This window comes from Bufo gargarizans, chromosome 1, assembly GCF_014858855.1.
Source record: "Bufo gargarizans isolate SCDJY-AF-19 chromosome 1, ASM1485885v1, whole genome shotgun sequence".
Classification (NCBI taxonomy): Eukaryota; Metazoa; Chordata; class Amphibia; order Anura; family Bufonidae; genus Bufo; species Bufo gargarizans.
Window position 1 is genome coordinate 494755320 of NC_058080.1, and position 14758 is coordinate 494770077.

Genomic DNA, 14758 nt, shown 5'->3' on the forward strand with positions numbered 1-14758 from the left:
GTTATAGGGGAAGCGGCTGCTTTGGGGCCCTGACCCAGAAAGGGCCCATCCGGGAGGTGGAGGAGGAGGTCTAAAGATTTTGTCAGGGCCCCCTCAAAAGTATTACACAATGAAATTATATACAGTGACAGTATAGACAGTGTAGGAAACAGATGGAGCAGCTGCTGGGCCTGGTCTGAGAGAGTGATCTTCACTAGCCGCAGGAATGGGGGTGGCATGAAAGGAAGGGGTTGTGAAAAAATTTACTGGGGGATGGGGGGCCCCATTCAAAAATTTATTGTGGGGCCCAGTCATTTCTAGCTACGCCACTGTTTATGCGATCACCAACACGAGCGACTACTGAAGGAACGTTCTAGCAGACAACTAGCATTTAAATGAAAGAATTATAGAGTAAAAAAATTAATACATTTTTTTAATCGTATAATCGTAGATACGCCTGCCTACACAGGGCTCTCCATCGTCAAGAACGTACACGATGCACATTTACAGAACGCAATTCATTAATGACAAACGATGATTGTACTTGTTCACATCAATGATTTCACAGACGCTGAACGAGCATTCTTGGTCAGATTGCTCAATCGTTAGAAACATTTACATGCAACGATTCTCGTCCATCTTCCATCGCTTGCGTTCGAATCGTAACGATTATCTGCTCATCTAAATCCACCCTAAAAAGGTCTGGTAGTTTTTGGTTCTCCTAGCTTTCAGAAAGGCCAAATTCATCATCTAGCCAGCTATCAGTTTGGATTACAGTTAAGTTGCTTTCTCTTCTCCATGTTCACATGTCTTCAAAAACATAGATCATTAGGCTTCCAGTATCATCTTTTTTCTTATTGACACTCTACTTTATAACTTATAGTGCAATTGTCTGCATTATGCATGTGCACCCCTTATCATATGTACAGCGCCATGGAATGAATGGTGCTATAATAATAATAATAATAATCATCCACTTTGGCCTAGCCTTTTATTAGGAGAGTGACCAGCCTCTATAACTCCCAGCAATCAGAGGTGGAAATACACATTTTACAGTTATCATTTAAAACTAAAGGGCTGTCCATGCAATGCACAAAAGTCCTAAATTCGGGTAAGTGGCAGAAACTCATTGTAGCTGCTCCACAAGGTAATACATTAAAGGGGTTCTTCAGGAATTAAAAAAATGAAAATACTTAATTATTTAATAATAAATATACCGGTATTCACGAATACCTTTGATTACTTAGAATGGCTCGTTTTGTCTAGGGAGCAATCATTAGGAGAAGTAAAATGGCTGCCGTCCTAATCAGACAGGAGGACACGTTACTTCACCACAGTGAGCTATAGTGCTGCCTCATCCTCCTCTCTGCTTGTCAGGAATCATGATCCTGAATACAGGTGAGTCTCTGTGGGAATGGAGAAGATGAGGAGACATGAGAGGAGGGTGAGGTGTGGTTAATGAGCAGCAGCTCTTGTTTACAGTCTCCATCACCGCAGTCTGTCCTGTCCATCCTCTCTGTACTTTATGTCTCCTCATGAACTAAATTCCCCAGAGATTCAACTAAAGTTCTTCTCATCTGTATTCAGTATCATAATCCCTGACAAGGAGAGGAGGACGAGGCAGCTCTTTACCTCAGTGTTGTGAAGTAACTTGTCCTCATGTGTGATCAGGACAGGTTTTGTGTAAACTAATGGGACAGAGGCCATTTTGTTTCCCCTGATGATTGCTCCTCAGACAAAACGAGCCATTATAAATAATGAAAGATATTTGAGAATATATTTATAATAAAGTGATATTTAAGTATTTTAATTTGATTAATTCTCAGAGAACCCCTTTAACTCTTTCTCTAATTAGGTATTTGACAATGTGTTTTCAAACCAAGACAAACCCTTTCACCATAAGTAAAAGAAGGAACACTGATTAATGCCATCACTTTTATTGTTCATCTACCGTAATTAGAAAAAAAATGTAAAACAATTTACACAATTTAATGCTGATGTGATTTCCTAAAGTGTTTTACACATCCCCTGTGAACAGGCAATGGACATGAAGACAAGAGAGTGGGCGTGACATGCCTGCCATCTTGTGACATTAATTCATGGCATCCCTGCCGAGCATGGTTTAACCTCAGTTAGGTCACTACATTCTAGCCATCATAAATTCAAATTCTTTCTTATTTGGCAATAAACCATCCTGTAAATATATTTAACATCCAGCTGAACACGGTCACAAAGAAGAAAAAAACTATTTGCATGTGATGCTCAAAGACGAGATTGCCCCCCTCCTGCTACTACAATAGTTTCCCCGGTGACATACGAAGCATCAGGAGAGCACAGGAAAGACACGGCTCCGGCGCATTCTTCTGGTTCTCCAATTCTGAAAGACAAAAAAAAATAAAAATCACAAGTGCACCACCTGGGCAGAGATACATACAGATAGACGGTAGGTATGACAATACCTTTCACAAAGCTTAACCCTTTCCCAACCCTGATATTTTTATTTTTTGCAGGGCGATCTTTTTATTGAAACCATTTTGGAGTGTGTATAACTTTTTGATCATTTGTCAATTCTTTTGGCAGGCGAATCGATGAAAAAATAGTGACTGCCAGTTAGATTTTTTTTTCCATTATAGCATTCACCGTATGGGATAAATGCATTTATATTTTAATAGTACGGATGTTTTCAGATGCGGAAGTGCCAATGATCTTTATATTTTTTCATTGTTTATTTTTATTATGAGGAAAAGGGGTGATTTTAATTTTTATGTTATTTCATTTTTTTTAAACCTATATTAAATCCCCTTTAGGGACTTAAACATGTGATCATTAGATTGCTTGTCCCATAAACTGCAATGAATTACCATTGCAGCCTATGGTACATTCAATACGTTCCTATGAAGGCCACAGGAACTATTTGCTGTGGTAGCCTTGGATCCTTCAGAGAGACCAAGGCTACCTCAACGAATGAACAGATTCCCCGTCTCAGCATGAGGAAACCGTTCAGGCCCCGGGAGCTAAGATGCCGGGGTCACAACTGACCATAAATCTGAGAGGTTAAATATCGGTGATCGGCATTATTGCCAATCATAAACATTAGCCCCGGATGTGACCAGCAAACCCGCTTCTATGGCACGTGCTGCTCTCTGCTGAGGACGCCATTTTTAAAGAGCTGATATGTAGAGCAGACATGCCTGTTTTAGTGACTACTAGCATTCCCCATGTAATAACAATTCTGGGGCATCTATTCTTATGACTATGTGCCATTCCTGTATTATTAATCTAGAATGAATGACAAGCAGTTTGCTACGAATGTCAAGGTGAGTATTACCAGTTGGGGTGTGTCCCCGCACAGTCTGACATTATCCAATCAGTGCTCTAGGGTTGTTTCGATACGATAAAAAAGTATTGCGATACTCGATACCACGCGAAAAATAAATAATTTATGGAACGTCCGGCCCCTAATAGAACAGTCCGATCCTATTTTCTGGGGGGACAAGGTGACAAAAAAAAATGGAGAATCGTGCAGTTTTTATTTATTTTCTGTTACGGCATTCACTGCATAGGACATTTTTTTAATTTTTGAATGGTTTGGACTTTTCGGACGTGGCAATATGTAATATGTTTATTCATTGATTATATATTTTATATGTCAAATTGGGAAAGGGGGTGATTTAAACTTTATTTTTTAACTTTTTATTTAATAACCATTTCCCCCTTAGGGGCTAGAACCTGGGATCTTTTCATCCCTTGTCCTATTCACCCTAATAGAGCTCTATTAGGGTGAATAGGATAAAAGCTTTGTGCACACGGCAGCAGGGAGTTTACCATGGCATCCAGGGCTTCAGTAGCATTGTGGCTGCCATGGTAACCGATCAGAGCAGGATTACACTGCTGGGGCTCCGATCAGAAGCTGCCACTGCATCACCAATGAGGAGGAGGTGAGGGGACCCTGTGGCCACTGCCACCAATGATTATAATACTGGGGGGGTAGAGGGTGCACTGCGCCACCAATGATTTTAATACTGGGGGGTTGAGGGGAGGGGGGAGCACTGCGCCACCAATGATTTTAATACTGGGGGGTTGAGGGGAGGGGGAGCACTGCGCCACCAATGATTTTAATACTGGGGAGTAGAGGGTAGTGCGCACTGTGCCACCAATAATTAAAATTTAATACGGGAGGCGGGTGCAGCACCTGAGGGGTTAACTGCCGCGGATCGCAGCTCCCCGCCAGCACCTGCCTCCTGGATTTGTGTTAAACGTTTACTTTCATTAGTGGCGCAGTGCGCCCGCCCCTCTCTCCTCATTGGTGGCAGTGGCAGCAGCGGCACAGGGGGAGGGAAAGAGTGCTTCCTTCTCCTCTGTGCTGCTGAGGAGGACACGGAGCGCGCTGAGAGCAGTGCTCTCCATGTTCTCTGATACTAGACTGCGCAACAGCGAAGCCTAGTATAGAAAAAAGGCAAATCCCGGTATCGAAGTTGATACCAGACAAAAGTATCGATTGGGTATCGAAAATTTAATACCCTAAACATCCCTAGTGCTGACAGGGACACACACCCAACTGGTAGCACCCATCTGGACATTCATTGCAAGCTGCTAGCAATTCATTAATAAACTCCTAGCAGGAATAATAAAGGAATGGCAGAATTGTTATTAAAACAGAGAACAAGTACTTGCTAAAACGGTGTGAAAGGTTTTTCATTTTGGCATCACTATGTCTTGAAAACTAAATACAATATATTGACCTGTAGAAGTCCACTGTCCGTTTACTGCTATTGTGGGACAAGAGGTTATCTGCAGGGTAAACTTCATTATAATAGTAGTTGTAGAATTGAGATGACGATATGACAGCTCTATTATTCCCTCGCTAGGCCTAGATAAAGATGGCGACAGAAAACAACTACACTGATTAAAGTGTGATGCTCTAATTTAGCCACTACAGGGGAACTCTTTGGTCGCAGTGAATGGTCTGAAAACATGGGGAATAGAATTACATGGAGTGACTTCAAAAATGATATCCAGAAAACCATTCATCCAAAACTTAATATAAAGATTAAACAAAACATTCACATATAGGTTTTATATATTAGGTTAAGAAAATGCTGATGGAAGGGTCCTTTTAAGAAGTGATGTCTGTGTGCGTTTTTTAACATTCTATTACATTTACCATTTTTTTAAAGCCTTTACCATATATACACAGTGAAGCAGTGAAAGCCCCCCTGTGGACCACCGTATATGTATGGCATAGGGACAGATAGCATAAGCTAGGCAGCTGAGCACAAGCCTTCAGTAATGGGTGTCAGCTAAAGCAGGGTTCCCCAACCCCAGTCCTCAGGGCCCACTTGCCGGTCAGGATTTAGGAGTATCCCACAGAATGAATACCTGTGGTAAATCCTGATGGATGGACACTAATTATATCAGTTGCCCAATACTAAGGAAATCCTGAAAACATGACCGGCAGGTGGGCCCTGAGGACTGAAGTTGAGGACCACTGAGCTAGAGCACACTTTACTCCAGTACTTACCTGCTGATGCCTAGTTTAACTTTTAGTTGATCCAAGACTGATTCATCCTTCCATAACTGCAATAAGAAAAAAAAAAGAAGACATTTGGTCCTATACTCTGTAATCTTCATCATGGTCTACCTCAACAACACACAGCAGCTCCTGCCCCTGTAAGTATTTATGCTTGCAGGGATTTATCAAACAGGCATGTATACTGCACATCTGCTGACAACTTGGGTATCACCAGTTTTAGTGCCTGTTCTGTTTTAAAGGTGATCTCTCCGGGACTTAAAGGGTTTCTCTGGAAATGATTTAAAATCGCTGCAAGCGAAAGGGGTGAGGGTGAGGGTGAGCCACCATTTTAAATCATTCCCGGAGAACCCCTTTAAGTACTGATGACCTATCCTTACTGTAGTGCTGCGCCCATTCAAGTCAATCCTAAGGATAGGTTATCAATAGATAAAGGGAATGTGTCACCTATCATTCTTTTCTCCCAGTTAAACCTAGATAGCGACACATATACTTTGTTTCTAATCTGTTTTTATTATTTTCCAATTGTAGATTTTTTAAATTCTATATCCTGAAAATTGTGGGGGGCCGCCATCTTGCCTGAGCTGTTGATTACAGCACTTGGGTATACTTCACAGCAGGGGTGCACAACCTTTTTTTGGTCTGGGGGCCGCATTGTCACATCGCACTATTTCAAAAGGCCACAAATAAATTTAAAAAATGTTGATTGGCGCTCATCTGCCTATTACACAAGCCAGTGCAAAGTGACTGGGGAGGAGTGATCGCTGCCACAGTCATTCCACCTTCATTTAGATTACACAGGGAGATGTGCTGCAGATAATCGGACATCTTTCATCCTGATAAAATGAGGAGTGATTCCTTGTTTATCGAATGATCATTGTCACAGTTATACCGGCCATATATAAGATATGAGCGCTCCTATGAACACTTGTTCCCAGTAATTGTCCCAAATATCGTGCTGCAGCATAGCCCCTGAAACCGAAGAGTCATACTTACCTGCTTCCCCACCTCTCCGGTCCTTCGCACTGCCCCCGCTGTGTACACCTGGCAGTGCATGGACATGGTCATACACCACTCCAGCCAATGACTGGCTTAGGCTTAGGCGGTGATGTGGCCACAAGCAGCGTGTCACTTCTAAAGCCAGTCAGAGGGTTGTGCAGAGGACCAGAGCCGCGTGAAACGTAATTATTAATTTTCTATTTCGGAGGCCATGCTGCAGAAAAGTGGTGACATTTCCTTCCTTCCTGCCTCCTATTCATAAATCAGTGCTTTCCTTCACTGCAGAGGATGGAGCTCACTGGTTATTACCATCTCCTGCCAATCCAGTTATAGGCGCCCTGCAGTAACCAGTAAGCACTTTACCTTGCTATTGTGGAAGGCGCTTATTGGCTAACGCTTGAATGGCCTTAAATGACCAGACACTTTTTTGTGAATTAGTGCGCGGGGTTGTTCAAACAGTTGTAACTATCTTATTTGTTGGACAACTAAAATAATTTTTGCAACAATTTTTATTTGTACAAAATGTTTATAAAAAGTATATTTTTTTCAAACTATAGCTCCTTAATTCTTTAACTATGCAAACTGACACCAAAATAAATGATTATAATTAGTTCCCTATTTTGTGTAGGCCGTTAATATGTATAATTTCACGTGAATGGGGTGGTAATGTTGATGGATTTGATTCGTGTGGATGTTTTTTCTTTTATGTATTTTATGGATTATAAAAAGACTGTTGCGGGACAGTGAATACTCTTATTTAGCACTTTTTCCTTTTTATTGTATTTTAATTTTTACATTTTTTTTATAATTTTTTGGTGCCACATAATATTTTATTTCTCTTTTCTTTATATTTTATAATATTTTTTATTTAGTTTTCAATTTTTTTTAAATATATATATATATATATATATATATATATATATATATATATATATATATATATATATATATATATATATATATATTTTTTTTTACCACAAAATTTGTCCCCAAGAGTTCACTGAAAGACCTTTGGGAGACAATACGTGACTTTTTTTCGGTACTATTTCCACTGTAACTGGAGCATCCAAAGGAGCCCCAGTTACAGGGAAACCAGCCTGCTGGGGGGGCTTTGTACCAGGGCAGAGCTGATCGGGGTCTACTGACCGTGCAGCTCTGCACTCCTCTGCCCCCGAGACAACCAGCGATCACATGATTGCTGGGTCCACACTGCAGAGCGCTCATAGAGGAGAAGGCAGAAGCGCTGATAAAGCGCTTCTGTCTTCTCCTGGGCTTCCCTGCTCTCACTAAAAGCTGGGGACCCTTTCCGCTCCTGCTACAGTGCAGGAGCAAAGCCTGTGATCCATCCACTGTGCGGCACTCCGGGCAGAAACACATTGCAGGATCAGCTGCGTTTCTGCCCAGCAGGACGGGGGCCACAAACCATGGCTCTGGGGGCCGCATACGGTCTGTGGGCGCAGGATGTGCACCCCTGCTTTACAGTAACCACCATGGGCCACAGGTACAATAGACAGGGCAGACCTTGTTAACTTCTATGGGAGAATTTTCTAGGCATACTCTGACCTGTGGAGAGGTGAGGAGGCTATAGATAAGCCTTAACAATCACCTATTGTGAATGGTGGGTCCCGTGTTATCTATATATAGGTGATATCGTATATCACGTTTAAAATGATAAGAAGATGATTGCAGAACCCTGATCTGTACAGACCAAGAAGTGGCGTTTATTATTAGGCTTAGCGGCCAATGTGAAAACTGCAGGATTGTAGGATTTTGTTAAATGTAGATATTGACATGGAAAATTAAAAATAACCACAAAAAATTATTGAAAAATATGCTTAACATAAAAAACATTGTTTAAACAAAAGGTAATTTTCTAATGACACATCCCCTTAAATTCCAGGAGAACATCTTTAGAGGGGTTGTGCAGTGGCTTAATATTTATGACCTCAGAATAGGTCATCGATATCAGATTGTGGGAATTGTCCAACTCCAGCCACTCCTGCAGATCAGCTGTTTGAAGAGGTAGTATCACTTGTGTGAACATTGCTTCCTTTTCAAAATTACCTGCACATGGTCTTCTTTGTAGCAGTATAAATTCAACTGGTTCGTTCCCTTCAAGTGAACGGGACAGGCAGTTGTAATTACACTGCGCCACTGCTGCTGCAAAGGAGAAAGCATGCAAGTAATTTTGAAGAGGAAGAAGCACTCACAAGCACTTCAAACAGCCGATTTGTAGGAGCGGCAAGAGTCAGACTCCGACCAATTTGATATTAATGACCTATCCTGAGGATACGTCATCAATCTTAACCCGTTACTATGTTTTTTTTTATTTTTTATTGGGGTCACTAATAGGCCTTGGAAAGCCATTAAAAGGGTTGTAGTCTAATCTAAGTGCTGCACGCGTCTCCTGTGCAGTAGACATGAGAGCCAGGCTCTTGCTCTAACAGCTTGGATCAGGAGAATCGCCGATATGGCTGTTAGTACAGCACTGACTGTATAATTCACTCTACTGCATAAGCAGTATAGAAGATAGAGATAGATATAAAATATATATATATATATATATATATATATATATATATATATATATATATATAGACACACACCTAAAGAATTATTAGGAACACCTGTTCTATTTCTCATTAATGCGATTATCTAGTCAACCAATCACATGGCAGTTGCTTCAATGCATGTAGGGTTGTGGTCCTGGTCAAGACAATCTCCTTAACTCCAAACTGAATGTCAGAATGGGAAAGAAAGGTGATTTAAGCGATTTTGAGCGTGGCATGGTTGTTGGTGCCAGACGGGCCGGTCTGAGTATTTCACAATCTGCTCAGTTACTGGGATTTTTCACGCACAACCATTTCTAGGGTTTACAAAGAATGGTGGGAAAAGGGAAAAACATCCAGTATGCGGCAGTCCTGTGGGCAAAAATGCCTTGTTGATGCTAGAGGTCAGAGGAGAATGGGCCGACTGATTCAAGCTGATAGAAGAGCAACGTTGACTGAAATAACCACTCGTCACAACCGAGGTATGCAGCAAAGCATTTGTGAAGCCACAACACGCACAACCTTGAGGCGGATGGGCTACAACAGCAGAAGACCCCACCGGGTACCACTCATCTCCACTACAAATAGGAAAAAGAGGCTACAATTTGCACGAGCTCACCAAAATTGGACTGTTGAAGACTGGAAAAATAGTTTCTTGAACATGACAATGAGTTCACTGTACTAAAATGGCCCCCACAGTCACCAGATCTCAACCCAATAGAGCATCTTTGGGATGTGGTGGAACGGGAGCTTCGTGCCCTGGATGTGCATCCCTCAAATCTCCAACTGCAAGATGCTGTCCTTTCAATATGGGCCAACATTTCTAAAGAATGCTATCAGCACCTTGTGGAATCAATGCCACGTAGAATTAAGGCAGTTCTGAAGGCAAAAGGGGGTCCAACACTGTATTAGTATGGTGTTTCTAATAATTCTTTAGGTGAGATATATATCTATATATACACACACACACTGACCAAAAATATAAATGCAACACTTTCGGTTTTTCTCCCATTTTGCATGAGCTGAACTCAAAGATCTGAAACATTTTCTACATACACAAAAGACTCATTACTTTCAAATATTGTTCATATAGCTGTGCGAAGTTGCAGAATATTGGCAGGAATATATATATATATATATTAGCAGAAGGACCTGGCTTCGCACAGGGATATTTCAGCTATTTAATTTAATGTTTGTGCGCGATATTAAAACATATAGACAGTATCCCCCATAACAGTGAACTTCACAGACCCCCACCCCTTAACACTGACCCCCCCACAGTGCACCGCCTCCTTAAAATGTCACCACCACAGCATCTCACCCCCGCTTAACTTTAACCTTCACAGCAGCCTGCCTCTTTAACAGTGACCTCCACAACACCCCACCTGCCACCCTAACAAAGACCTCCACAGCGGCCTGCTCCCCTTAACAATGACCCTCCACAGCGATCTACCCCTTAATATTGACCTCCACAGCGGCCTATCCCCTTAACAGTGACCCCCTCACACCTCTCTGCCCTTTTAACGGTGACCTCCACAGCGGCCTGACAATCATCCAATCAAATTCCTTTTCTTACACAGCATTATTTTCTTTAATTGACAGTATATAAAACCCCACAGAATTAGTATACACTTAAAGGTCATACGAGTTACATCAGCCTCTACAACAATGTTGGCTAAGCATCGCAATCGAAATCATATTAACTCACACATAAGCTGTCTTATACTAAGAATGTCCTTCGTTGCCTAGAGCAACCAATCAGAGCTCATATTAATGACCTGTAGGAAAATAGAAGCTGAGGCATGATTGGCTGCTAAATGCAACCTGATGAATATCCAGGCTAACTGCCACAACATCCAACAGACAATGGCTCCTGTAGTTTGGCGGTAAGGTTACTAAGCGTATTTTTTGTCAAATAATTGGAAAGTGTAGGGTGAAAATTTCCACTCAAAACATAGTCAATGATGTTCCCCGAGTCACAGGAGGCGGCTGGGCAAAATTTTGTGATTGCAAGTGTGACAGTGCGGATTCCTTTAGCGGACATACATACATACACTCAGCTTTATATTCCACACAAACACATTATATATATTATATATATATATATATATATATATATATATATAATCACACTAGCAGAAGGACCTGGCTTCGCATGGGTATTTTTCAGCTTTCATTTAATGTTTGTGTGTGTCATTAAAAGATATCGACAGTATCCACTATAACAGTGACATCTACAGTACTCCGCTCCTTTAACAGTGACCCCCACAGCGGCCGCCCTTTATTAGTGACCTCCACAGTACCCAGTCTCGTTAACAGTGATTTCCACAATAACCCGCCCCCTTAACAGTGACCTCTACAGAGCTCTGTTCCCTTAAAATGTAACCTCCACAACACCCTGCCCCCTTAACTGTGACCCCCACAGTTACCTGTCCCCTTAAATGATCTCCACAGCGCCCGCCCCTTTAACAGTGACCTCCACAGCATCTTGCCCCCTTATCAGTGACCTCCACAGCATCTTGCCCCCTTATCAGTGACCTCCACAGCAGCCCGCTCCTTTAACAGTGACCTTCACAGCGGCCGCCCCTTTATTAGTGACCTCCACAGTAACCCATCTCCTTAACAGTGATTTCCACAACACCCTGTCACCTTAACAGTGTCCTCTACATCAATCTGCCCCTTAACACTGACCAACATAGTGGACAGTCCCCACTCCCCTTAACTGTGACCTCCACAGCAGCCTGCCCCTAGGGTGGCCAGAGGTCCGGATTTAGGCCGGACAGTCTGGCTTTCGGACACCCTGTCCTCCGTCCGGCGCAGGGCCTGGATGGACACAGTGCTGTCTGAGCTGCAGGAAGAAAGTCACCCTCCTTCCCACCTATGCAGCTGACAGAAGTTGACTTTTACCTTCATTTTTTCAATCCCCTTCGGCTGTGGAGTGGGAGGGGGTGTGGCTTAGCGGGACTTGGGGGCAGGGTTTTTAGGTCAGTCTTTTGAGGGTGGCCTGAATGGCCACCCTACCCGCCCCTGAACTGTGACCTCCACAGCACTCCGCTCCCTTAACAGTGTAATCCACAGCACCCTGCCCCTTTAAAGTTGACCTACAGCAGTGAAGAAAAATGGCGGGGTTGTTATGGAAACCTGGTGTAAAACTGTGTGTATGTGGAGATTAAGGGCCTGCGAGCTTCTATTGGCTGATAAGAGTCATGTGACCAGGCTTCTATTGGCTAATGCATGTTTGGGGAATGTCTCACGCAGGGATATCCCTTTGAACAGCTCACTCTCAGACAGCAGCATTGTGCTGTCTGAGCGTGAGCTGCAGGGATAAAGTCATCGTCCCTCACACCCCTGCAGCTGACAGAAGTTGATTTTTACTTCATTTTTTCAATCCCTGTCAAGTGCGGAGTGGGAGGGGGTGTGGCCTAACCTGATCGAGGGCGTGGTTTAGTGGGACCTGGGGGCGGGGTTTTTAAGTCCATCTTTTGACTGTGGCCTGAATGGCCACCCTACCTGCCCCCTGAACTGTGACCTTTACAGAACTCTGCTCCCTTAACAGTGTCATCCACAGCTCCCTGCCCCTTTAAAGCGGACCTGCAGCAGTGAAGAAAAATGGCAGGGTTGTTATGGAAACCTGGTGTAAAACTGTGTGTATGTGGAGACTAAGGACCTGCGAGCTTCTATTGGCTGATAAGGGACATGTGACTGTGTATATGGCAGTTGAGATATGAAGAAAAATATCTGCAGGCCTCTATTGGCTAATGTAGGTCACGTGATGTGCCATATTAGTATTTTTTTGGGAATATCTCAGGAACGGTACGTGCTAGAGAGCCGAGACCCAATCTACAGCCTCCCAGGACACCTGATGTACCTGTGTGCAAAATTTCATAATTGTAAATGCGACCTTTAGCGGACATACATACATACATACACTCAGCTTCATATTTTATATATAGTATATTTTAAATACACCTTGTTTCCATTGGGGAAAAAAATCTTTTCAATGGGGGGAAAAAAAATCCTCACCACAAATTTGGTATCGTCGCATTCATAATGACCTGTACTACACAATGATCATGTAATTTAGCCCATACAGTGAATTTAGAATACAGTGAAAAAAAAAGCCAGTATTGCTGTTTTTTGTTGATTCGCTACCAAAGGAAACAATAAAAAGCGATCAAAAATTATTATTAACCTCAAAATAATACCAATGAAAACTATAAGCTATCACGCAAAAATCTAATCAAAAAGACTGAAAAAAAAACAAAAACATTTTTTGGAAAAAAATAAAAAGGTAGTAAAATGTAAAAAATAAACCTACACATATTTGGTATTGCTGTTATTGTACTGACTCACAGAAAAAACTCTGTGGCAGTATTGCCGTTTTCTTCCCTCCCCCCCCCCCCCCCAGAGTTATTAAAAAGTTAATCAGTAAGCTATGTGTACCCCAAAATGGTGCAATTAAAAACAACCTGTCCCGCAAAAAAACAAGCCCTCATAACAACTACATTGATGGAATGAGATGATGAAAAAAATTGCTTGATCTTTAAGGCCCAAAACAGGCTGGTCACTAAGGGGTTAAGCCACTGTATAAACCCTTTATGAATGAGTGCAGTTACAAACTGTACTATGAGCTAATGAGGAGAAGAAAAAATAATAAAAGAGAAAAAAAATAAAAGACATAGTAGAGGTATGGGTTTTCTCCAAGAGTAATAGGACACTCTGGTGTTAAAAGAAGATAGCAAAGGTAACAAAAAAGTGGACTAGAAAAAACCCCATCTCCTAATCAATTATACATTGGATTTCACATTGTGAGAATGTTATGGTCATTTTTGGCTATTTTTTTTGTGAAAACAGGTAACAGGAGAGCTAAAAATAACCAGAACCACAGTAAAAGTGTCACACCTGAATACAGTTAAAAGGTTTTTTTTAAGAATTCACTATTAAAAGGGGTCGTTTTTTTATTTTTATTATTGATGACCGATCATACCCGCCGATCCGCTGTTTGAATAGAAGGCAGCGCTCATATGAGAGCCGCTTTCTCAGCCCTGTTTACCTGCTTGCCGCAGAAATTGCAGTGGTGAGCAGTATAGCTTCCCCGACAACCGGGAGATATTCATGACCTATCCTGAGGATAGGCCATCAATAGTAAAAAGCGGACAACTCCTTTACCTAAAGGCCCTAGCCTGCATTGCATATTCAAAGATTCATACTTACCTGCTCAAGGTCCTGCATCTTCTGGTCCTAGGCTTGTTTTCTTCCAGGTGGGACATGGGCGTCACTGCAGCCAGTTATTTTGAAGCCACAATTTGCTAAATAGCCCTACCCTAAAATAATTGCACTTAACGGTACGTGGCCCTCTATACAATAATTACACACTTACAGCCGAACTGAACTTGGTGCGGATAAGTCCTGGAGCAAGGCAGTTCACTCTGATGTTCAGAGGCGTTAATTCTGGAGCAAGAGCTTTGGTTAGGCCAAGCAATGCGGTTTTACTGACACTGTAGGGACCCAGGGCCTGAGAGGAAAACAACAAGAGCAAAAAAAGTGAGCACTTAAGGAGAACCATGGCATGTTCTGAAGATAAACCTTCAGGCTGGAATCATACATGCAGATTATGGAGCCAAAGCCAGGAGTGGAATCAAAAGAAAGGAGAGGTATAAATGAAGGCTTTTATGTTCCTCTCCTACCACATCCAGCCTTT

General features: G+C 42.2%; 1 protein-coding gene across 1 annotated transcript in view; it reads right to left on the minus strand.

The window, feature by feature from the left end:
* Positions 1-1900: 1900 nt before the first annotated feature.
* Positions 1901-14758, minus strand: part of LOC122923498 (dehydrogenase/reductase SDR family member 4-like) — a 29035-nt gene continuing 16177 nt past the window's right edge. The window contains exons 7-9 of the mRNA XM_044274326.1: positions 14438-14572; positions 5501-5556; positions 1901-2356 (exon numbers count right to left, since the gene is read on the minus strand). Of these exons, the coding sequence (XP_044130261.1) occupies positions 2242-2356; positions 5501-5556; positions 14438-14572 (306 nt within the window). The 3' untranslated portion in view covers positions 1901-2241. The remainder of the gene's footprint in view (positions 2357-5500; positions 5557-14437; positions 14573-14758) is intronic.